Below are 25797 nucleotides of genomic sequence, written 5' to 3'. Positions count from 1 at the left end.
CGTAAGCATTTGGACCACATTAGATCCAGGAGGCCACCTCTTCCGTAGATTCCTCGTCCCCGGAAATTGCTTTTCCAGCCACAGTAGCTACAGGATCCAGATACAGTGGATGCTCATCCTCGAGAGCTCTCGTGGCATACTCAGGTCGCTACAGAACCCCACGAAAATAGAGATGCAGAAATGATGGTGGTTCTTTTTTTTAAACAAACTATTTTATTGAGGTATTTTAGGCATGTAGAAAAAGTGACATTGAACAGGACAAAAAAAAAATGAAGTTAAGACACAAATTATAAATTAAACATACTGCAAACCACGGCTCTGTTCACGCACGGACCTGCCTCAATATCCCTCTACTCTACCCTTGCCCCCCCCCCGGCTGACGCTTACTCCTCTACGAATAAGTCAATAAATGGCTGCCACCTTCGGGCGAACCCTAGTAGCCAACCTCTCATGGCGAACTTGACTTTCTCTAGGTCAAGAAAGCTCGCCATGTCCGATAGCCATACCTCAGCCCTCGGGGGCTTTGAGTCCCTCCATGCTAACAGTGTTCGTCGCCGGGCTACCAGGGAAGCAAAGGCAAGAACGTCGGCCTCTCTCTCTTCCTGGATTCCTGGGTCCTCCGAAATCCCAAAGATTGCCACCTCCGGGCCCATTACCATCCCAGTTTTCAATACCAGGGACATGATATCTGTGAATCCCTGCCAATACCCCCTGAATTTAGATTATCATAGATTATCATAGAATTTACAGTGCAGAAGGAGGCCATTCGGCCCATCGATTCTGCACCGGCTCTTGGAAAGAGCACCCTACCCAAGGTCAACACCTCCACCCTATCCCCATAACCCAGTAACCCCACCCAACACTAAGGACAATTTATCATGGCCAATCCACCTAACATGCACATCTTTGGACTGTGGGAGGAAACCGGAGCACCTGGAGGAAGCCCACGCACACACGGGGAGGATGTGCAGACTCCGCACAGACAGTGACCCAAGCCAGAATTGAACCTGGGACCCTGGAGCTGTGAAGCAATTGTGCGATCCACAATGCTACCGTGCTGCCCGTCCAGAACATGTTAGGGCACGACCAGAACATGTGTACATGGTTAGCCGGCCCTCCGGCGCATCTAGCACACTTGTCCTCCAGCCCGAAGAATCTGCTCAGCCGGGCCACCGTCATGTGGGCCCGGTGCACGACCTTAAACTCGATCAGGCTGAGCCTGGCGCATGTTGCGGTCGTGTTTACTCTGCTTGGGGCTTCTGCCCAAATACCGTCCTCCAGCTCACCCCCAAGCTCCTCCTCCCACTTAAGCTTCAGGTCCTCGGTCTGCGTATCCTCAGCTCCCATTAGTTCCTTGTAGACGTTTGAAACTCTACCCTCTCCCACCTCTCCCCTAGAAACTACCCTGTCCTGCCTCCCCTTCGGCGGGAGATGTGGGAAGGACGGCATCATTCTGCGTACAAAATCCCTCACCTGCAAGTATCTAAAGTCGTTCCCTCTCGCCAGCCCAAACGTCTCCTCCAGCGCCCTCATGCTCGGAAAGCTCCCTTCCAGGAACAGATCCCCCATCCTCACAATCCCCGCCCTCCTCCACAATCGACACCCCCCCCGCCCATGTTCCCCGGGGCAAATCGGTGGTTGCTGCAGATTGGGGTCCACACCGATGTTCTTACCTCCCCTACATGCCTCCTCCACTGGCCCCAGATCCGAAGAGCAGCCACCACTATCGGGCTGGTGGAGTACCATGCCGGCGGAAGCGGCAGAGGTGCCGTGACCAGGGCTGTTAAACTAGTGCCCCTGAACGAAACAGCTTCCATCCGATCCCGCACCCACCATCCATTTCCTTATCATCGCTATGTTGGCCGCCCAGTAATAGTTGCTGAAGTTTGGCAACGCCAGCCTCCCTTCTCCGCTGTTCCTTTCAAGCATCACCCTCTTCACCCGTGGGGACTTCCCTGCCCATAGAAATCCCAGAATAATTTTATTCAGCCTCTTAAAGGACCGTGGGATAAAGATGGGGAGACACTGAAAAACAAACCAGAACCGCAGGAGAATCATCATCTTAACAGTCTGCACCCTCCCCGCCAATGACAGCGGGAGCGCATCCCTCCTCCGGACCTCCTCCCTCACTCTTTCCACCAATCGGGACAGCTTGAGCTTATGCAACCTGCCCCAGTCCCGTGCCACCTGAATCGCCAAGTATTGGAAACTCTCCCCCACCAGCCTGAACGGCAACCCCTTCAGCCTACTCTCCTGCCCCCTCGCCTGAATTACAAACAACTCGCTCTTAGCCATGTTCAGTTTGTATCCGGAGAACCGGCCAAATTCCCTCAGGGTTGCCATAATACCGTCCATCCCCACCATTGGGTCCGATACATATAACAGCAGATCATCCGCGTATAACGAGACTCTATGTTCCACCCCCTCCCTTTACAAACCCGGTTTGATCCTCCACAATTACATCTGAGACACAATCCTCAATTCTGGTCACCAAAATCTTGGCCTGTAACTTGGCCTCTACGTTGATCAAAGCGATCGGCCTGTATGACCCACAGGCCTCCGGGTCCTTATCCCGTTTCAGAATGAGCGAGATGGTGCCCTGCGACATCGTCGGGGGTAAACTCCCTCTGTCACTTGCCTCGTTAAAGACCCTGACCAGCACCAGCCCCACTATCCTGGCAAATATTTTGTAAAACTCCACCGGATACCCATCTGGCCCCGGGGCTTTACCTGACTGCATGACCTTCAGGCCCCCAATACCTCTTCGATCCTGACCAGGGCCCCCAGTCCGTCCACCAACCCCCTCCCCACTCTTGGGAAGGTCAGTCCGTCCAGGAATCGCCTCATCTCCCCCGGTCCCCCGGGTGCTTCGGAAGTGTACACCTTCCTATAAAAGTCCCTAAAGACCTTGTTCAGCTCTGCTGGATCACCCACTAGATTACCTTCCCCATCCACTACCCTCCCTATTTCCCTGGCCGCTTCCCTCTTCCTTAGTTGCTGCGCAAGCATGCTTTCTCCCCATGCTCATAAAACGTGCCTTTTACCTTTCTAAGCTGTTCTACAGCCTTGCCTGTAGTCAGCACCCCAAATTCGGCCTGCAGCCTCTGTCGTTTCCTGAGTAACTCTGGCCTCGGGGATTCCACGTAACTCCTGTCCGTCCGTAGAATTTCCTTAATCAGTCTCTGCCCTATCTGTTCTGTCCCTGTACGACCGGATTGAAATCCGCTCCCCTCTCACCACTGCCTTCAGTGCCTCCCAGAGTACTGCTGCCGAGACTTCTCCAGTATCGTTCACCTACATGTAATTGTGCATGCACTTCCTCAGCCTCTCACACACTGCCTTGTCCGCGAGTAGTCCAACTTCCAGCCTCCATGGTGGGCGCTGAAAGCTGTCCTTACAAAACTGCAGGTCTACCCAATGCGGAGCATGGTCCGATTATAGCAATTGCCGAATATTCAGGTGCGACCTGCTCATAGCCGCCACCGGAAATCCATGATGGAGGTTCTTGACTCCGAGATGGACATGCGGGACACCTCCGAGGGGGAGGCATCGGTTCCACAGCCCACAGAAGTGTGGCCGTACGACGTTTGTCTCGGAAGCATTGTTCGCCTTGTCGTTATACGCTGTCTGATCCGGCTCCTCACGTGCATGACACCTAGCCTGATGCCAAGAATCCAATGCCCTTTTCGCCCAGGGTCTTTGGCGGATGCCTTTGACTTTGTGTGGGGGGGGGGGGGATGTTATAACCTGCCTGGATCCTATTGGCTGGAGCCAATTGGTTGCCCCAAGTTACTTGGGAAGTATTATGAACTGCACCAATAGAGCTGGCCAGTGTGGTACCGGCTAGAGCGGGAACCAGAAGTAAAGTACTCGCCCTGTGTACATATTCTTGTAAATAAAGTTAATTTCTGCTTGACTCTATGAATTTGTGCTGGATTCTTTGTGGCCCTCACAAAACCCCTAGTCTTCGCTTCTTTTCGCCACTGCCGATTATCCTCGGAATGGGGATCCAGACAGATGTGTGCGTGCGTGTGTGTCATCTCAATGTATGGCATCTCAAGACCACTTCTTTGCTTGCAAGAGCAAATATGCTTAATTCAGAGAATAACAGGCCTCAAACTTGAGAAAGAATCAGAAACTTCAAGCACCGGTTACCATGGGAGTAGGCTCCTTCATTATGAAGGAAGTTGTGGTTGGTGAAGCCAGCGACCTGATTATATCTGATGCCATCTCCTCCTAATGGGCACTGAATTTTTTGAGCTGAGGTGGAGATGGTTGACGGCTTCAAATTCCTAGGTGTGCACATCACCAAAAATTAGTCCTGGTCCACCCATGTCGATGCTACCATCAAGAAAGCACCACAGCACCTATACTTCCTCAGGAAACTAAGGAAATTCGGCATGTCCACACTGACTCTTACCAACTTTTACAGATGCACCCTAGAAAGCATCCTATCTGGCTGCATCACAGCCTGGTATGGCAACTGCTCGGCCCAAGACCGCAAGAAACTACAGAGAGTCGTGAACACAGCCCGGTCCATCACACGAACCTGCCTCCCATCCATTGACTCTATCTACACCACCTGCTGCCTTGGGAAAGTGGGCAGCATATCAAAGACCCCTCCCACCCGACTTACTCACTCTTCCAACTTCTTCCATCGGGCAGGAGATACAGAAGTCTGAGAACACGCACGGACAGATTCAAAACAGCTTCTTCCCTGCTGTTACCAGACTCCTAAACGGCCCTCTTAGGGACTGATCTGATTAATATTAGACTCCTGTATGCTTTACCCGATGCCGGTGTCAATGTATTTACATTGTGTTCCTTGTGTTGCCCTATTATGTAATTTCTTTTTATTTTCGTTTCATGTACTAAATGATCTGTTTGAGCTGCTCACAGGAAAAATACTGTTCACTGTACCTCGGTACTTGTGACAATAAACAAATCCAATCCAATGCAGAGAATATTTAGAAATGAATGGGTTGAAATTAATGTCTGTGAAGGATTCCCTGCCACTTTCTTTCATTGGATTAAATGGATAGAACAACAGACCAGTTCCTTTGCTGCAGAATATTCCCACGTGTTCCATCTTCTGATATTGACCACACCTCGGAAATCCAGTAAGTGTGGACAAAATTACAAACAAAAACGTCAAAACCTCTGATCATCTTCTATTACAGGGGTTTCCAAACTCAGGGTCGCAGGTGGGACATGGATAGGTTTTGGGGTGGGGAGGGCATGACGTTTTTGATCGCGGGAGGGACGGCCAACGACTGGTATTTAAAAAATACCCGCCGCAACAGACGTTTGAGATTGCCAGCCATCCCACACATGCGTGCAGGATCAAGCAATGCGCAGGCCTGGAGCACAGCGTGGTGGACCACCTCTTCCTGACGCCATCACGCTGTGTCCAAGGCCAGTTTTGTTTGGCAAATGACGGAGTCCTCCCACCGGAAGCCGCAAAAGAGAGCATGTCACACGCCCTGTATGCTGAGAGATTCCTCCATTTTGCAGCTGCCAGCAGTGCTGGTGTGAGCTCCAGGGCCTCTGGTTGTCAACCTATGAAGAAGAAGCTGAAAAAAGGAACAAGGCAGCGTAAAGATGATTACTTGAGGTGTGGGTTATTAATTGTGCCACTGCAAATCAGGATTCAAAGTACATGTATAATGTATGCAAGGAAGCACTGGCAAATGAAAGTTTAAAACCCTCAAAACTTCAAACACATTTGAAAACTAAACATGGCGTGTTCGAGAACAAACCTTTTTATTCTTTTAAATGGATACAGTGAGATCTTGTATCAGCTGAAGTAATTATCAGAAATGTAACATTGAATAACAAAGCAAGTGAGATCGTGAGGACCAAGCAGGTTCACCTGCCCCAATAAAGGCAAGTGAAAATGGAGGATCACGGAGGTCAGCTGGCGTGGGTCCCGAAGGATGGGCGGTTGGCAAAAATGGGTCTCGGACAAAAACATTTGAAAAACACTGTTCTATTAGACGCAAACAAATATGTAATAACAAGACTATTGCACATGGCATCCAGTAAGAGAAGGCCCTTTTGAAGTGATGTTTGGAGCTGGTATTCTAGCAGATGTTCCTGTTTTGCCATCGAAGACCTAGGAGGACAGCTCCTGAGAAGTCGAGAATAGGAGCTTCCACCAAAGCTGCATAGGCTGGTCATAATGACTCCTTTAGTGAGATTGCTCCTGCAGAGTCACTGGTACTTGACAATGCACTCCAGAGTAGTCCGCAGTGTGACAATGCTGGTGAAACTTAATGCATGGCTTGGCAAGATCATATTTTGCCCTTGAGAAGATGGTAGTGTTTGTGTGTGTGCATGCATGCGTGCGTGTGTCCCTCGTACTTCTGAGTCTGAGGAGGATGCGCTGCAGCCGGGGCGTCATGTCGTTCAGGTCCTTGTGGATAATGTGGACCAGAGGCCTGTGGTCCGTCTCGACGGTGAAAGTCGGCAGGCGTAGACATAATCGTGGAACTTGATAATTCCAGTGAGAAGGCCCAGGCATTCCTTTTCAATTTGGGCATACTGCTGCTTGGTCGGTGTCATCGCCTGTGATGCGTAGGCAACTGGTGCCAGGACGAGGTGGCATCGCGCTGGAGCAATACTGCGCCGATGCCGTCCTGGCTAACATCTGTCAAGATTTCCGTTTCCCTGTCAGGGTCAAAAAATGCCAATACAGGTGCAGTGGTGAGCTTGGCTTTCAGCTCCAAACACTCTGCTTGATGAGCTGCCTGCCACTCAAAGGCAGTGGACTTTTTCACCAGGTGTCTGAGGGCCGTGGTGTGTGAGGCCAGGTTTGAGATAAACTTGCCCAAGAAGTTCACCATTCCTAGGAAGCGCAGCACCACCTTCTTGTCATCAGGGGTCTTCATGGCTTCGATGGCCTTGACCTTGTCTGTGTCCGGGCGCACACCCTGCTGAGATATCTGGTCACCTAAGAACTTCAGTGTCGACATGCCAAAGCAACACTTGGCCCTGTTCAGCTTGAGGCCATTGGCATGGACACGGCGGAATACCTGCTGGAGACGAGAGATGTGCTCTTCGGGGGTCGTGGACCATATGATAACGTCGTCCACATACACACGAACCCCTTCAATACCCTCCATCATCTCCATGATTCTATGGAAGATGGGGCAGCACGGTAGCATTGTGGATAGCACAATTGCTTCACAGCACCAGGGTCCCAGGTTCAATTGTGGCTTGGGTCACTCTGTGCGGAGTCTGCACATCCTCCCCGTGTGTGCGTGGGTTTCCTCCGGGTGCTCCGGTTTCCTCCCACAGTCCAAAGATGTGCAGGTTAGGTGGATTGGCCATGATAAATTGCCCTTAGTGTCCAAAATTGCCCTTAGTGTTGGGTGGGGTTACTGGGTTATGGGGATAGGGTGGAGGTGTTGACCTTGGGTAGGGTGCTCTTTCCAAGAGCGGTGCAGACTCGATGGGCCGAATGGCCTACTTCTGCACTGTAAATTCTATGATAATCTATGATAATCTCCGAGGCCGAGACAATGTCAAACGGCATACGATTATAGCAGTACCTGCCAAACGGTGTGTTGAAGGTGCAGAGCCTTCTGCTAGATTCATCCAGCTGGATTTGCCAGCATCCAGCTGGATTTGCCAGAATCCATGTGACGCATCTAACTTTGTGAAAAACCGGGTGTGTGCTATCTCACTTGTGCGTTCCTCCCGCTTCGGGATTGGGTAGTGTTCCCGCATTATATTCTGGTTGAGATCCTTGGGATCAATGCAGATGCGCAGCTCCCCTGAAGGCTTTTTTACACATAACATCGAGCTGACCCAGTTAGTCGGTTCTGTAACTTTGGAAATGATGCCCTGGTCCTGAAGATCAGGCGCTCCTTCAGTGGAGCCGGGACCCGGCGTGGTGCGTGGACCACATGCGTAGCATCAGGCCGTATCAGGATTGTGTACCGATATGGCAGAGTGCCCATCCCGTCAAACACATCCGGATGTCGTCAATGCCGGCTTGAAGATCCACGTTGGGGGAGGTCATTGTGTAGACCCGCTTTAGCTGCAAGGTTTAGCTGCTTGCATGCATGTGCGCCGAGCAGGGAGGCCCTGTCTGGCTTGACAATTTCAAACCTTAGCATTGCGTGAATGCTCCTGTTGGAGACGAGCAGATGGCAGGATCCCAGTGCTGTGATGGCATTGCCGTTATAGTCCAAGGAGCTGGCAGGCTGCTGGAAGGAGCTTGGGTGGCTTCTTGATGTGGTTGAAATCTGCCTGTGAAAGGAGATATGCAGAAGCGTCTGTGTCCAGCTTGAACTGGATCGAGCATTGATTTACTTGCATCACCGCACGCCATTCGTCCACAGAATCCACAGTGAGGATGGACAGGCTTCGTGATGATGGCGGTGAGGCATGTTCGCGTGTGGTAATGATGCCCACGCAGTAGGGGGACTCCAGGCAATCGTCCTCTGGATCCGTTGTACTGCCAGGATCAAAATCCTGTAAACCTTGTGGTATACTCCGAACGTGCCTGAGTTGGAATTGGGAGCGCTGGCCCTTGACTGGTGGAGCAGACCTGCACAAGACTGCATAGTGTCCAGGCTTCCTGCAATTTAAACAGCGCCTGCCTCTTGCAGGGCAGTGTTTCTTTAAGTGGGCGGTGCCGCAGTTCGGGCATGTCATGACATTGTTACGCTCCGTGCGTCGTCGCACATGCGCAGTGCGGTCGGCAGACGTTCGCACATGCGCAGTGTGGTGATCGGCCGCTTCGTTATCCCATTCGCATCGCGCATGCGTGGGGCTCCGGGAAGAGCGCACAAAATGGCTGCTTTCATCAATGCTGAGGCGCTGCATCCGGGCGATGGCCTGCACACTCCCTGCCTCGTCGGAGGCAATTTTCTTATCAGCCGATCTGTTTTGGGAATACCAACTTTTGGCGTGCTCATGCACTGTACATGTTTCAATCGCGACTGACAGGGTCATATGCTTGATTTTTAAAAGCTGCTCTCTCAGAGGATCAGAGTGCACTCCAAAAACGATTTGGTTTCTGATCCTGGGAGTCAGCAGTATCACGAAAGTTGCAGGACAGCGCTAGTAGACGGAGATTAGTTAAGAAGGAGTTGAAAGATTCATCTTTACCTTGTAGGTGTTGTTTGAATATATAGCGCTCGAAGATATCATTGGTGTCCACTTCACAATGACTATCAAACTTGTCCAGGATGGTCTGAAACTTTGTCTTGTCCTGGCCTTCGGTGAAGTTAAACCAGTTGAAGAGTTGGATGGCTTGATCCCCCACAGTTGAGAGGAGAAGCACGATCTTTCTTGCATCAGACACACCCTCGAGGTCTGAGGCTTCGATGTACAGGAGAAACCTTTGCTTGAAAGTCCGCCAGTTGTCACTGAGATTGCCGGAGGTCCGCAGCTGTTGCGGAGCCTGGATCTTCTCCATGATACCGGGATACATTTGCTCGTTGTCACGGAACAGATTGAGGTAAACCACCTCGGGATAGCAGTCTCCTGGTACCATGTCGTGTTAAGCACACTGAGATAACATGGGCTGCAACTGGATGCAGCTTTAACTGAAAGATACTCCAGACCTTGAAATTAGTTCAATCTGATTTATTGAACCTGTCACACAGTTAGCACAGTTCTCTATGAGTTTGACTCTGTGCTAACCTAAGTGTGATTACTCTGTCTGACTGAACCAGAATAGCTCTCAGCCACGTGCTGGAGGTGTTATGTGATATATACACACTGACTCACTCTGTAGATGTTCCCAGTGGAAAGAGGCAGAGTGTGAGTGCCTCGTGCCTTTTATAGTGGGAAACCACCCCCAAGTGTTCTGCCTGCTGATTGGTTATGTCCTGTTCTCTGTGTTCATTAACTGCCTGTCTATATCTCATTATGTGCATGTCTGCATATCATGACAGAGGCTAGTTGTGTATGTTCAAGTGCACTGTCTATTGTGAACAGCCGAAGGAACATGCTATTTGATATGATCCGCCAGTGACTTCTGGTTGCGGCTATGCAGAGCTAAGTCGCACATTCGGCAGCTCCCGCTTGGAACGGACTTTTGGGCTCTTTTCAGGCCCCTCAACTGAATCTTTTCGACATTTCCCGGTGTGGGAAGAAGACTGTAACATTCCCCCGACAGTGTATGGCTTGGACCAGGAATGGGGCGACTAAAAAAAGTGATGGTGAACCCAAAGAAAGTGCGAGGTAAGAAGAGCAAGATGGCGGCGGGCGGGGACCAGGCAGCATGGATGCAGTGGGCGCAGGAGCAGCAGGAGGTTATCCAGCGCTGCTTCAGGGAGCTCAAAGCGGACCCGCTGGAGCTGATGAAGGCTTCTATCGATAAGCTGCTGGAGACCCAGACGGCCCAGGGGGTGGCGATCCGCGAGGTCTGACAAAAGATCTCTGATAACGAGGACGAGATCTTGGGCCTAGCGGTAAAGGTGGGAGTGCACGAGGCGCTCCACAAGAAATGTCAGGAACGGTTCGAGGAGATGGAGAATCGTTCGAGGCGGAAGAATCTGTGGATCCTGGGCCTCCCGGAGGGGTCGGACGTGAGGGCCTATGTGGTCATCATGTTAAACTCGCTGATGGGAGAGGGGTCCTTCCAGGGGCCCCTGGAGCTGGAAGGGGCCCATAGAGTGCTGGCGAGGAGGCCCAAGGCTAACGAACCGCCGCTGGCGGTGCTGGTGCGGTGTCATCGGTTCGCTGATCGTGATTGCGTGTTCAGATGGGGCAAGAAAGAGAGGAGCAGCAGGTGGGAGAATGCGGAGGTTCGAATATACCAAGACTGGAGCGCGGAGGTGGCGAAGAAGAGGGCCGTGTACAATCGGGCGAAGGCGGTGCTGCAAAGGAAGGGGTTGAAATTTGGCATGCTGCAGCCTGCGCAACTGTGGGTCACCTACAAGGACCGGCACCATTATTTTGAGTCCCCGGAGGAGGCGTGGGCCCTTGTTCAGGCCGAGAAGCTGGACACAAACTGAGGGTCGGGATGGGTGGTCGGGGATTGCTGTTGGTGTGTTACATTTTGATGTGGGGTTCTTTGCTCTTGTTTCTTTTGATTCGGTGTGGATGGTTTAGGGTGGGTTGGGCACTGTTTTGGTTGGGTCTGTTGGGTGGGCTCTTGGAGGGGGGCAAGTAAATGGAGTAGGGGTGGATGGCCGGCAGGGGGGATGGGGCCCCCACGGGGGAGATGGGGACCCCGCGGGGGAGATGGGGAGGCCCGAGTTGGGGGTGAAGGGACTAGGCCTGTAATAGGAGCTGCGTCAGACGTGGCGGGGCCGGGCAGGTGGAAAGCGCGGGCTTTTTCCCACGCTGGAGGGGGCTGGGCCGGGATGGGGAAGCGAGGGTTGTTTCCCGCGCTTGGGATGGAAGGGGGAGGCGGAGAGCCTGCTGATGGGTAATGGAGGAGGAGGGGATGTCCCACAATGGGAGGAGTCGAAGGAGAGGCGGGAGTGGCCGGGGTCAGCAGGATCAGCTGACTTGCGGGCGTGCAATGGGGGGAGCAAGGCAGCTAGGAGGGGTCCTAACTTTGGGGGGGGGGGAGACTGGGTTGCTGTTGGTATGGTCAAGGGGGAGCTGGAGCGAGTAGAGGGGGTCTGCTGCCGTGGGGAACGGGCCGGGCGTAGGGTGCGGGTGCGTGGCTGGCCGAAGAGGGGTTATGGCTAGTCAGCAGGGGAAGGGGGCGGGTAGACCCCTGATCCGGCTGATAACCTGGAATGTAAGGGGACTGAACAGGCCGGTCAAGCGGGCCTGGGTGTTCGAGCACCTGAAGGGGCTGAAGGCGGATGTGGTCATGCTCCAGGAGACACACCCGAAGGTAGCAGACCAGGTAAGATTGAGGAAGGGGTGGGTAGGTCAGGTGTTTCATTCGGGACTGGATGCCAAAAATCGTGGGGTGGCGATCTTGGTGGGAAAGAGGGTGTCTTTTGAGGTGTCGAGCATTGTGACAGACAATGGCGGCAGGTATGTAATGGTAAGTGGTAAGCTGCAAGGGGAGAGGGTGGTGCTGGTCAATGTGTACGCCCCGAACTGGGACGATGCGGGTTTTATGCGGCGCATGTTGGGTCGGATCCCAGACCTGGAAGTGGGGGGCCTGATAATGGGGGGGACTTTAACACGGTGTTGGATCCGGCATTGGACCACTCCAGGTCTGGGATGGGTTGGAAGCCGGCGGCGGCTAAAGTGCTGAGGGGGTTTATGGACCAGATGGGAGGGGTGGACCCTTGGAGATTTACAAGGCCGGGGGCGTGGGAATTTTCATTCTTCTCGCATGTTCCATGTTTCATTGCTTGCCTTCATTGGCCGGGGCATTGAGTCTAAGAATTGGCAAGTCATGTTGCAGCTGCATAGAACCTTAGTTAGGCCACACTTGGAGTATAGTGTTCAATTCTGGTCGCCACACTACCAGAAGGATGTGGAGGCTTTAGAGAGGGTGCAGAAGAGATTTACCAGAATGTTGCCTGGTATGGAGGGCATAAGCTATGAGGAGCGATTGAATAAACTCGGTTTGTTCTCTCTGGAACGAAGGAGGTTGAGGGGAGACCTGATAGAGGTATACAAAATTATGAGGGGCATAGACAGAGTGGATAGTCAGAGGCTTTTCCCCAGGGTAGAGGGGTCAATTACTAGGGGGCATAGGTTTAAGGTGAGAGGGGCAAGGTTTAGAGTAGATGTACGAGGCAAGTTTTTTACGCAGAGGGTAGTGGGTGCCTGGAACTCACTACCGGAGGAGGTAGTGGAAGCAGGGACGATAGGGACATTTAAGGGGCATCTTGACAAATATATGAATAGGATGGGAATAGAAGGATACGGACCCAGGAAGTGTAGAAGATTGTAGTTTAGTCGGGCAGTATGGTCGGCACGGGCTTGGAGGGCCGAAGGGCCTGTTCCTGTGCTGTACATTTCTTTGTTCTTTGTTCTTTGTTTGTTCTTTGTTCTAAGGCCTATTCCCGGATAAACTTTTTTATTATGAGCAGGGCGCTGATAGTGAGAGTAGAGGATACCGAGTACTCGGCGGTAGCCATTTCGGATCACGCCTCACATTGGGTAGACCTAGAACTGGGGGAGGAGAGGGACCAGCGCCCATTGTGGCGCTTGGAGGTGGGGCTGTTGGCGGACAAGGAGATGAGTGAGCGGGTCCGAGGATGCTTAGAGAGATACCTGGAGGCCAACGATAACGGGGAGGACCGAGTGGAGATGGTCTGCGAGACGCCAAAGGCGGTGGTTAGGGGAGAGCTGATCTCCATTAGGGCCCACAAGGAAAGGAGAGAGCAGAGGGAGAGGCTGGTGGGGGAGAGGGTGAGGGTAGACAGGAGATATGCGGAGGTGCCGGAGGAGGGACTGTTGAGGGAGAGGCGTAGCCTCCAGGCCGAATTCGACCTGTTGACCACCAGGAAGGCGGAGGCGCAGTGGAGGAAGTACCAGGGGGCAATTTATGAATATGGGGAAAAGGCAAGTTGGATGCTGGCGCATCAGCTTCGGAAGCGGGACGCAGCTAGGGAGAGCGGGGGAGTTAAGGGTAGGGGAGGGAGTGTGGTGCGGAGTGGGGTTGGCATCAATGGGGTCTTCAGGGACTTTTATGAGGAACTGTATCGGTCTGAGCCCCCACTGGACGAGGGAGGGATGGGCCACTTTCTGGACCAATTGAGGTTCCCGAAGGTGGAGGAGGGACTGGTGGTGGGATTAGGGGCCCCGATTGGGCTGGAGGAGCTGGCCAAAGGAAAAGGGAGCATGCAGGCGGGGAAGGCACCGGGGCTGGACGGTTTCCCGGTCAAATTCTACAAAAAATATGTGGACCTGTTGGGCCCGTTGCTGGTTAGGACCTTCAATGAGGCAAGGGAGGGGGGGGCTTTGCCCCCGACGATGTGGCCCGGGCACTGATCTCCTTGATCCTGAAGCGGGACAAGGATCCCCTGCAGTGTGGGTCTTACAGGCCGATTTCGTTGTTAAACGTAGATATGATCCGCTAGTCATTGGGGCTTGTGGCCTGCGTACCTGGCATCAGACTGGCACTAAAATTCCTCTACCACGTTACTCACTTATGTGGTCTTCTGGGCTTGAAGGCAGCATACTGTGCAAAATACCACTTGTGTTGCAACTACAAAGTGGCAGAGTGAAACGGCTAGCTTCACTTGTTGCTCAATTTCTTTGGGATATCTTACCCTTCCAAGGTAATTTGTAAGTGGGGCCTGAGCCATTTGTTCACTCTATGCTAAATTGGGGTGCATCAAAGCTGTCCAATGGTCTAATATCTATCCCGATCCACCCATTACTCGCTATGTGTCGTACATATGAATGGGCCTTTCAAGCTGCCACTTTCAGATCTGAAAAGTGTCCATTCAGATCTGAAAAGTGTCCTGTCTACCTCAAATTACCCTAGAAGGGTGTAAAGCATCTCAGAAAATTTGAGCAGCAGGTGAAGCTAACTATTTCAAGCTGCTACTATGCAGTGGCAATGTGTTACTTTCAACTAACAGGGTAATAGCCGTCAATTCGAAGAGACATTCTGTCCACAGCACAAACAAGTAATGTGGTATATGAATTTCTGTGCCAGTCGAAGCCGGGTATATAGGCTGTATGTTCCAACCTTTGATGAATTCTCTTTGAAGTTTTAGTGTGAGTCATCCTAAAGTCTGTATAAAAGATAGACAGAAAGCGCACTTAGTAAGCATTGCGCTGGTCAGGGAGACACAGCCTGAGTGAGTGAGACACAGACAGAGTGAGAATTTGGTAATTTGGTGCAGTGAGGTAATTTGGTGAAGAGTGGGAGAAGGTGCTTTTTCCCGAATGTTTTGTTCTCTCTCTTTCTTCGGGCCTAATTTTGGGAGCCATTTGGAGGAGGAGGAGCAGTCTCTGTGAGTAACGGTAACTTCCTGTTTTCCAGTTTTTTTTTTTTTTTTTTCTTTTTTTTTTTTTTTTTTTTTTTTTCCCCCCCCCAAAAGGGACGTCAGAGGGAAGCTGTGATCTGATTGGTTGATAGCAAATCTGCCCCAAATTAAAAAAAAAAACACAGCTAAACTCTTAAACTTAAATTAAACTAATTAATGAATTAGTGATGGCTGGTCAGGTGATGTGCTTGAGTTGCTTGATGTGGGAGCTGGCAGATCCCATTGCGAGCTGCAGCGTCCACATCTGCAGTAAGTGTTGGCTGCTCGAAGAGCTCCGGCTCAGAGTTGATGAGCTGGAGTCTGAGCTTCAAACACTTGAGGCACATCCGGGAGGGGGAGACTTACCTGGACGCTGTGTTTCAGGAGGCAGTCACACCTGTCAGAGTAAGTAGTTTAAATCCTGCCAGTGGCCAGGGACAGCAGGGTGTGACTGCAAGTCAGGCAGGTAAAGGGAACCAGCAGTCAGGAACTCAGGAGCCTCAGCCCTTGACCCTGTCCAACAGGTATGAGGCACTTGCTCCCTGTGTGGATGGCGAACAGGGCTACAGGAAGGATGAGTCAGCTGACCAAGGCACCATGGTTCAGCAGGCCATTCAAGGGGAGGGAGTAAATAGGCAAGTTGTAGTTGTAGGGGATTCTATTATCAGTTGGATAGATAGTATTCTTTGTGAGCAGGATAAAGAGTCCTGCATGGTATGTTGCCTGCCCGGTGCTAGGGTGCGGGACATCTCTGACCGGCTTCAAAGGACACTGGAGAGGGAGGGGGAGGATCCAGTTGTTGTGGTCCATGTCGGTACCAACAACATAGGCAAGTCTAGAAAAGAGGACCTGTTTAGAGATTATAAAGAGCTAGGATTCAAATTAAAAAGACAGGTCCTCAAGGGTCATAATCTCCGGATTACTGCCCGAGCCACGTGCAAATTGGCATAGGGAGGCAAGAATAAGGGAAGTTAACAATTGGCTGAAAGAGTGGTGTGGGAAAGAGGGGTTCCTTTTCATGGGACACTGGCATCAGTTTTGGGACAGGGGGGACCTATACCGTTGGGATGGTCTCCATCTGAACCGAGCTGGGACCAGTGTTCTGGAAAAAAGAGTAAATAGGGTGGTCAATAGGACTTTAAACTAGAGATTGGGGGGGAAGGGAAAGTCAGGGAACCAAGAGGTGAAGTAATCAGTGGGAAGCGTAGCTGCTTAGGAATACAAAAAAGCACGAAAAGACAGAACTCAGGAGAGGTTACGATAGTCCCCATCTCACAAAATATGACAGTGTATGGAAATGCTCAGTAAACCAAGGTCCATCACACTAAGAAAACAAAAAGGGACGGTCAATAGAGAATTAAAGGTGCTATATTTAAATGCGTGCAGTGTACGGAACAAGGTAGATGAGCTTGTGGCCCAGATTGTGACTGGCAGGTATGGTGTGGGAGGCATCACAGAGACGTGGTTGCAGGGGGTTCAGGACTGGCATTTAAACATCCAGGGATTCACAACCTATCGAAAAGACAGAGAGGTGGGCAGAGGGGGCGGGGTTGCCTTGTTAATTAGGAATGAAATTAAATCAATAGCACAAAACGACATAGGGTCAGATGATGTGGAGTCTGTGTGGGTAGAGTTGAGGAACCACAAAGGCAAAAAAAACATAATGGGAGTTATGTACAGGCCTCCTAACAGTGGTCAGGACCAGGGGCACAAAATGCACCACGAAATAGAAAGTGCATGTCAGAAAGGCAAGGTCACAGTGATCATGGGGGACTTCAATATGCAGGTGGACTGGGTAAATAATGCTGCCAGTGGACCCAAGGAAAGGGAATTCATTGAATGTTTACAGGAGGGCTTTTTGGAACAGCTTGTGATGGAGCCCACGAGGGGACAGGCCATTCTGGACTTAGTGTTATGTAATGAGCCAGACTTGATTAAAGATCTTAAAGTAAGGGAACACTTAGGAGGCAGTGATCATAATATGGTAGAATTCAATCTCCAATTTGAAAGAAAGAAGGTAGAGTCAGATGTAAAGGTGTTACAGTTAAATAAAGGTAAGTACAGGGGCATGAGGGACGAACTGACGAAAATCGACTGGGAGCAGAGCCTAGTGGGAAAGACCGTAGAACAGCAATGGCAGGAGTTTCTGGGAGTAATTGAGGACACAGTACAGAGGTTCAGCCCAAAGAAAAGAAAGGTTATCAGAGGGGGGATTAGGCAGCCATGGCTGACAAAGAAAGTTAGGGTTTGCATCAAAGCAAAAGAGAAAGCCTATGATGTGGCAAAGAGTAGTGGGAAGTCAGAAGATTGGGAAGGCTACAAAACAAACAGAGGATAACAAAGAGAGAAATAAGGAAAGAGAGGATCAATTATGAAGTCAGGCTAGCCAGTAACATTAGGAATGATAGTAAAAGTTTCTTTAAATACATTAAAAACAAACGGGAGGCAAATGTAGACATTGGGCCGCTCCAAAATTACGCTGGTAATCTAGTGATGGGAGACGAGGAAATAGCTGAGGAACTAAATAAGTACTTTGCATCAGTCTTCACAGTAGAAGACATGAGTAATATCCCAACAATTCAGGAGAGTCAGGGGGCAGAGTTGAATATGGTAGCCATCACAAAGGAGAAAGTGCTAGAGAAACTAAGAGGTCAAAAAATTGATAAATCTCTGGGCCCAGATGGGCTACATCCTAGAGTTCTAAAGGAGATAGCTGAAGAAATAGTGGAGGCGATAGTTATGATCTTTCAAAAGTCACTGGAGTCAGGGAAAGTCCCAGAGGATTGGAAAATCGCTGTTGTAACCCCCCTGTTCAAGAAGGGAACAAGGAAAAAGATGGAAAATTATAGGCCAATTAGCCTAACCTCGGTTGTTGGCAAGGTTCTAGAATCCATTGTTAAGGATGAGATTTCTAAATTCTTGGAAGTGCAGGGTCGGATTAGGACAAGTCAGCATGGATTTAGTAAGGGAAGGTTGTGCCTGACAAACCTGTTCGAGTTCTTTGAAGAGATAACAAATAGGTTAGACCAAGGAGAGCCAATGGATGTTATCTATGTTGACATCCAAAAGGCCTTTGATAAGGTGCCTCACGGGAGACTGCTGAGTAAAATAAGGGCCCATGGTATTCGAGGCAAGGTACTAACATGGATTGACGATTGGCTGTCAGGCAGAAGGCAGAGAGTTGGGATAAAAGGTTTTTTTTCGGAATGGCAACCGGTGACGAGTGGTGTCCCGCAAGGTTCAGTGTTTGGGCCACAGCTGTTCTCTTTATATATTAACGATCTAGATGACGGGACTGGGGGCATTCTGGCTAAGTTTGCCGATGATACAAAGATAGGTGGAGGGGCAGGTAGTATGGAGGAGGTGAGGAGGCTACAGAAAGATTTAGACCGTTTAGGAGAGTGGTCCAAGAAATGGCTGATGAAATTCAACGTGAGCAAGTGCGAGGTCTTGCACTTTGGAAAAAAGAATAGAGGCATGGACTATTTTCTAAACGGTAACAAAATTCATAATGCTGAAGTGCAAAGGGACTTGGGAGTCCTAGTCCAGGATTCTCTAAAGGTAAACTTGCAGGTTGAGTCCGTAATTAAGAAAGCAGATGCAATGTTGTCATTTATCTCAAGAGGCTTGGAATATAAAAGCAGGGATGTACTTCTGAAGCTTTATAAAGCATTAGTTAGGCCCTATTTAGAATACTGTGAGCAATTTTGGGCCCCACACCTCAGGAAGGACATACTGGCACTGGAGCGGGTCCAGCGGAGATTCACACGGATGATCCCAGGAATGGTAGGCCTAACATACGATGAGCGTCTGAGGATTTGGGGATTATATTCATTGGAGTTTAGGAGGTTGAGGGGAGACCTAATAGAAATTTACAAGATAATGAATGGCTTAGACAGGGTGGACGTAGGGAAGTTGTTTCCATTAGCAGGGGAGACTAGGACCCGGGGGCACAGCCTCAGAATAAAAGGGAGTCACTTTAGAACAGAGATGAGGAGAAATTTCTTCAGTCAGAGAGTGGTGGGTCTGTGGAATTCGTTGCCACAGAGGGCGGTGGAGGCCGGGACGTTGAGTGTCTTTAAGACAGAAGTTGATAAATTCTTGATTTCTCGAGGAATTAAGGGCTATGGAGAGAGAGCGGGTAAATGGAGTTGAAATCAGCCATGATTGAATGGTGGAGTGGACTCGATGGGCCGAATGGCCTTACTTCCGCTCCTATGTCTTATGGTCTTATGGAATTGTATCAAGCAGCACGTCTCTCTGGATATTCACCAACTGATTAATGAGCAGAAAATACTGGGTCATACAACATTTCCTAGGCTCCATTACTAGAGGGTGCAGGGGAGATTTACTACAGTGATGCCAGGCATGAGAGAATGCAGTTGATATGCAGGGTCTGAAGATGTTGGAATTCTTTTTCTTAAAGCAATTAAGTCTAAGGCGAAAATTAAGAGACGTTCAAGTAACATGTGGTTTTGTTAAGGAAGAAACTGTTTCCAGTGGTAGAAGGGTTGATAACCAGAGAGAAATGGATGTGAGATAATCAGTAAGAAAAAAAGGCAGAGGGGGAAATGAGAATTTTGTTTTACATAGAATGTTCTGAAAGGGCACTGGAAGCAGATTCAAAAATAATTTTTAAAAGCGGATATGAATACATATTTGAAAAATAAATCTTTGCAGGGCTTTGTGGAAGAAGCAGGTGGGAGTTCAGCCGATTGGAAATATCTTTTGAAGAGCCAGCACAGGCATAGCGGGTTGAATGCATTCTGTATTTCAACAAATATGTAAAGAAATTTCACCCAACTTCTTCCCACCCTCTATTTATGGCTTTAAATTAACCTTTTATCACTGACTCTCTAAACAGAGCAATCAGTCCTTCTCTAGTCCCTCTGAACTAAACCTTTTATAATTTAAAAAAAAAAGTTGCATCTTAGCTCACATCTCAGCCTTCACTGCTGGAGTGGAAATAGTCCTGATATCTCAACTGTCTCCTCATCGGTACAGCTTCTAATCCTTAAAGTTGCCCTGTTTGATTTCTCTTTATTTAATTCTATTTATCATTTATCTAATTCTCTTCATCTTTCATATTAACTGTTGTTTGAGCACTAAGGATTGTTGTCTGTCCAGAAATCGAGCTTATCTACAACATATGATATGATAGTCTTATTTGTGGAATCATGAATAAAAATTATACACAGGAATTATTATCTGTTTTTTGTGAAATGAATAACCATCTTAAGTGATTACTGAGTGCTGTACAGTGGTTTGGGATTTACAAGAAAATAACATTCTGGAAATCCAGAATGGGTTTGAGGGTTGAGTGCCTTGTGAAAATTCAAGAAGTAACAAATGATTTTTGTTTAGTGGATTTGGTTCCTCATCAGAAAACTGAGAAGCTGACTGTGCCGTGGATTAAAATTCCATAAATTATTGACCTACATTTAATGACTGACCTGTATTTATTAATTATGACTCAGTTCTTTTAATTTAGCTTGCATCTTTCAGCTCCCCTTGTGATGCTGCCTATTTAATATCTGAACAATAATCAAAAATGGAAACTGAAATGGACAAATTAAGTGTCTGTAATTGATTTCTAGAACAGTTTATTAATCTAGAAAGATAATATTGATAACTACTCCATGTTTTAAATATGCTGGGTTTACCGTTGCAGCAAAACTTACTGAAGTTGGCAGATTTTGGTTCCTGTAGGAGTGTCTTCTCAAAGCAGCCATACACTGAATATATTTCCACTCGATGGTATCGAGCCCCAGAGTGCCTTCTTACAGATGGGTACTACAGTTTCAAAATGGACATCTGGAGCACAGGCTGTGTTTTTTATGAAATTACAAGGTGAAGTTCGAACTCTACTGCCGTACAAACATTATTTGGTGTTATTGAAAAATATCTATGTCGTTGAGCTATTTATTTGACAGCTCAAAGTTTAAACAATCTAATTTATGCACCTATTTAACTTGATATTAACATTTCCTCAAAAAATATAAGCTACAGTGCCACTACAGATCATTGGAACATGTAGATACGCTGGTTTAATGGCTGTGAAAGTTATTTTGCTCTTGGGATATGCAATTGTTAACATTACAAAAATACTTTAAAAGATTTGAAGTTATGTAATGTTTGAGATGTTTCAGATTTATTCCCTAAATTTGTAGCCTCCTCCAACCTTGTAAACTATTCCCTCCCAAACTGCTTATTCCTTTAACTGACCTTTTGCACACTCCCACCCCTCTCTTTGACCCACCATTCATAGCTATGTCTTCAGTTGTCTGAGCTCAATGCTCTCCCTAAACCCCTCCATGTCTTCCTTTTAAAAGCCATGATGTGGCGATGCCGGCGTTGGACTGGGGTGAGCACAGTACGAAGTCTTACAACACCAGGTTAAAATCCAACAGGTTTGTTTCGATGTCACTAGCTTTCGGAGCGCTGCTCCTTCCTCAGGTAAACCTACTTAGGACTTTTTTTATATAAAATCCCCTGAGGAAGGAGCAGCGCTCCGAAAGCTAGTGACATCGAAACAAACCTGTTGGACTTTAACCTGGTGTTGTAAGACTTCCTACTGTTCCTTTTAAAACCCTCCTTGAAACCAACCACTTTATCAATTGGTCACTTTAATATATTTTTCTTTGGCTTAGCATCCATTTTTTGTCTAATTTGAGGCTCTCCTGAAGCACTTTAACACTAGTTGTTGTCGGAAGCCGCTACATTTGGTCACATGATCAAAGCATAATTATACACTTCTGCCAGCACTGCTATCAGTTAGAATTTTGTATTAAAAATCTTGTTATTAAGTTAAATGTAGCTTCTAAATGATTTAAATTCAGATCGGTGGAGATGGAAAATGTTTGTTAGAAATTAGATGAAGAACCTGAACCAGAGTCCTTTTGACAATGAAAGATAGTTTAGCGATTCCAACGAAGGTTCGCAAATTTTTTAGCAACGTTTACTCCCAATAATCAATTCCATCATTTTGCTTGGGATTGATGTAAAATGAATGAGTGTGGCATTGCCTATGATTGACTTATTGCACTTTTTAAGGTTGGTCATCATATTAGCCTGTTTCGAAACTGCTGGTGCTTTCTGTATCCAGTGTCTGCCTCATAATGATTGTCAATGCCTCAGGAAATTTGTGTCTCTTAGCACTCTTTGATAAATAGCTTCTATCCCAGGGGATTAATTGGTCTTCAGACATTTAAACCTACTTAGGACTTTTTTTATATAAAGTAAATTTGTTTAGCCTGGGCTGTCTCTGTTTGGCAGGGGCACCCTTGTGAATACTTAGAGAAAGTAATTATTCAATGTTAACTGTTAAATGTCCTCCGTTTAAGGCTCATTTGTTCAGGTTCTGTGAATATTGTTTACTCTTATGGCTTGTCTCTGCAGCCATGCTTTTTCTAGGTATCTCTCTCCTCTGATCAGTTTGTTAACATATTTCTGCATAGAATTATAGAATAATACAGAATAGAAGGAGGCCATTTGGCCCATTATTCCTGTGCTAGCTTTTCAAAAGAATTATCCAATTCCTCCCACTCCTTCACTCTTTTCCCCATAGCCCTTCAAATTTTTCATCTTCATCAATTTATACACTCCCGTTTGAAATATATTATTGAATCTTGCACTATCCTTTCAGGCAGTGCATTACAGATCATGATTACTCTCTCTTAAAAAGTTGTTTTCCTTGGGCGCGATCTATCGGCCTCATCTCTCCCAACTCGGGATGCAACGAGTCTGGTAAATCTTGCGAGAGGCGTTGTGATCTGGATCCCGTTCTTGATGGGCAGGATCCATATTTGCATACTCAAGGGAGCAATTAGACTAACTTGAATATGCCTGTTTTATAGTACCTGAGCCACGGTATCTAACAGCCTTGCTTTGGAGGCCCCAAGTGGGTGCCATTTAGCACTGGTTTGCACAAACCTGGACCAGGCGTACTGGCATTTTGGGGGGGGGGGGGTGGTCTCCCAGGCGATCAGGTGGCCCTGGATGGTCAGGTTCTGGGCAGGGAAGTACCGTGGCCCGGTGGTGGGGTGCCGGGGTGGGGTGGGAGATGGGGGGAGGGGGGGGGGAGCTAGAGAACCCCGTAATTTGTAAGTTGGGATGGTTGGAGGCTGCGGTGGAGCGTTCAGAGATTGGGGCGGTATTCAAAAATGGCATCCCAATCTCTTCCTGCACTGGCAAACTGAGCTCGTTATTGCAGGAAATGAGCGTAAGTGTGACCTCAGCAGGGCTTTTGTTGCCGAGGCTCGGAAAAGAAGCAGAGTCCCGTTTACTCGCGGAGTCGTTCTTGGTGCTGCAGGCGTCGGGAAACACCCAGCTAAACGCACCCAAAATGGGACTTTGTTTCATTTCCATTAAATTGTGTATCTTGTTGCTTTTTGTGCTTTTGCCAATTACTTTTAAATTTGTGTCCTGTGTGTACTGTCTCTTCAGCCACTGGGAACAGTTTCTCTTTGCTTTGCGTGGGTTTCACCCCCACAACCCAAAGATGTGCAGGGTGGGTGGATTGGTCACGCAAAATTGCCCCTTAATTGGAAAAAAATGAATTGGGTACTCTAAATTTAAAAAAAAAAGAAAGCTTTGTTAATCAACATAGCTCGATCTTTGTTGAACACTACACATCAAAGCCATCCTCATCAAGAAAGCAGAGAACATCACATGGTACCAGGTGAACGTCCTAAGATAAAATAGAAAGGTTTAGCGAAAGAAAAAAAAAATCTCCGTGCGAAAAATAAACTTGTGAAGTAAGAAAAAATTGTTCTACCCAGGTTCCGATTTCAACGACCTCCTTAAACTAGTAACGTCAAAAAAACTGCCCTGTCAAAGCGAGATGGAAGGTTTGCAAACTCCACGGCAATTTCGAACATCGGGTAAAGTTGATGTTAACTGGAAAAATTTCAAACAGCTGTTTGAATTCTTTTCTCTGCCGTAGACCTTGGAGTGACCAGCGACCAGCGAAAAATAGTGTTGTTCCTAACAATGGATGGACCGCAAGCAGTAGAAATTTTCAACTCATTCCGCTTTGAGAATGAGGATGATAAATATATAGCAAAGTAATTGAAATGTTCGACAAGCATTGCGAGCTTCAGATAAATGAAACCTTTGACAGATATATTTTCAGGCAAAGAGTCCAAAAAGCAGGTGAAACACTTGACTACTTTATTACAGATCTCGGGCTTAAAGCACAGGCCTGTAATTTTTCCATTCTCCCTTCTGCGCAATCAGATAGTGTATGGAGTTAAAAGCAAAAAACTGCGTGAGAGATTACTGAGACAATCGAAATTACCATTAGAAGATGTCATTAGTATATGTTGTGCACGTGAACTGGCAAAAAAAAAAAATCAATATTCTGAAATGCTGGTCCGTGAAAGTGGCGCGATAACGAATAACGTGGCCGATGCCGTTGATTCTGTGGCGCACTTGAAAAAGACGCGCGCTCCATACGCTGGCCAATTTGCGCATGACATCACGAACGTAATGACGTGCAAACAATGTGGCCACGCCCACAAGTGAAAAGATGTCCCACATTCAGTTAAACCTGTGCGAAGTGTCACAGACTTTAATCACTTTGTTTCTCAGTGTAGAACGGAAACTACATTGCAACAGTTTAAGAAAACGGGTATAGTTCACAAGGAAAGATCTGTACAGGAAATAAGTTTAAAGAAACATGAAAATACAGCGAGTATACCTGACATTGTGCTAGATGAATTTGATCTAGAAGACTCTCTTTTTTGTAGATATAGTTGAAAGTGTAGACAAAGTTCAACAGGCAATTTCTGATGCGGGCATTTTAAAACCGATCTCAATCGTTCACTATCATGATGATTGGATGATTCCATTGAAAATTAACGGCACCAATAATCCAATGACATTGTATACAGATGTGAAAGCAGATCTCCATAATCAGACAGATGATAAGCCAGACGAAGACGATCCTGTCAGTTTCTTTTGTTTATTTGGCATCAGTAACAAGCTGATAATCAGTAGCATCCAATCTGAGCAGGATAACGGCGAGAGTGAAATTTCTCAAATGGACTGTACAGAGGCTGAACATGAGAGTGCAACAGCAGACAAATAAGTTGATAGCACATCAATTGTGAACAGCCAACAGAAAACTAAAGACATCCTGGAGAAGTTGACTCTAGCTCAGAAGCATAAGACTACAAATGATGCATCCTTATCACGTTTTGTTGGAAACTTAAACACTGAGAAGAATTCTGAGGAACTAAAGAAAGCGTTGAATGACTTCGTCACACAAAAGAAACCGCCAGTCACAGATATCAGAAGTGGGTCCAGGAGGAAATTTGGTTATGTAGACTTTGAAACCAAAGAACATCTAGAACACACATTGCAGTTCGATGGAAACAAAGTGTTGGGACTTGCAGTAAAACATGACAAATCACGCAGTATGGATAGCAATGCAGATAGCAAACTTGAAGAAACCTCCCATTCCAGATGACACAGGTAGGTGTGTGTGTGTGTGTGTGTGTGTAGACCGTACCAAGTTCACGTATGACCATACCAAGTTCATATAAGATGGTGCTAAAGCCAGGAAGAAACGGAGAAGGAAGAAGCGTCATTTCAACAGGCTGAAAGAGTTGGTCCTTGCTCAAAGACCAGAAAGAAAACTGGCTTTTTGGGCAAAGGAGACAAGAAATCAACACCACAAGCAGAAGAGAAAGATCAATTCAGGCAACAAAGATGGTTCAGCATCAGAATCGGCCTGATGTTATGTACCACATTTCCACAAACAATAATTGACACAGAGCTACTTACGGCAACTTCTACAGCATGACAGCGAGGTGTTGTTACTACAGCAAAGACAGCAACAGCAGTTCACAACCATGATTGAGAAGGTCCACACATATAAAATAAAGAAACCAGACAGACTCAATTTGTGAACATTTAAAAAAAAATATGTAGG

At 47.8% G+C, this 25797-nt stretch overlaps 1 protein-coding gene across 7 annotated transcripts in view; it reads left to right on the top strand.

Annotated features, from left to right (window-relative positions):
* Positions 1 to 25797, top strand: part of LOC140403127 (MAPK/MAK/MRK overlapping kinase-like) — a 407571-nt gene that overhangs the window by 177189 nt on the left and 204585 nt on the right. For all 7 annotated transcript variants that reach the window (XM_072490807.1, XM_072490826.1, XM_072490798.1 and 4 more), the window contains one exon: positions 20533 to 20711. In XM_072490807.1, the coding sequence (XP_072346908.1) occupies positions 20533 to 20711 (179 nt within the window). The remainder of the gene's footprint in view (positions 1 to 20532; positions 20712 to 25797) is intronic.

This window comes from Scyliorhinus torazame, chromosome 2 (assembly GCF_047496885.1).
Source record: "Scyliorhinus torazame isolate Kashiwa2021f chromosome 2, sScyTor2.1, whole genome shotgun sequence".
NCBI classification, from domain to species: Eukaryota; Metazoa; Chordata; class Chondrichthyes; order Carcharhiniformes; family Scyliorhinidae; genus Scyliorhinus; species Scyliorhinus torazame.
The sequence above is the reverse complement of the archived record's forward strand: the minus strand, read 5'-3'. Positions and strand labels throughout refer to the sequence as shown.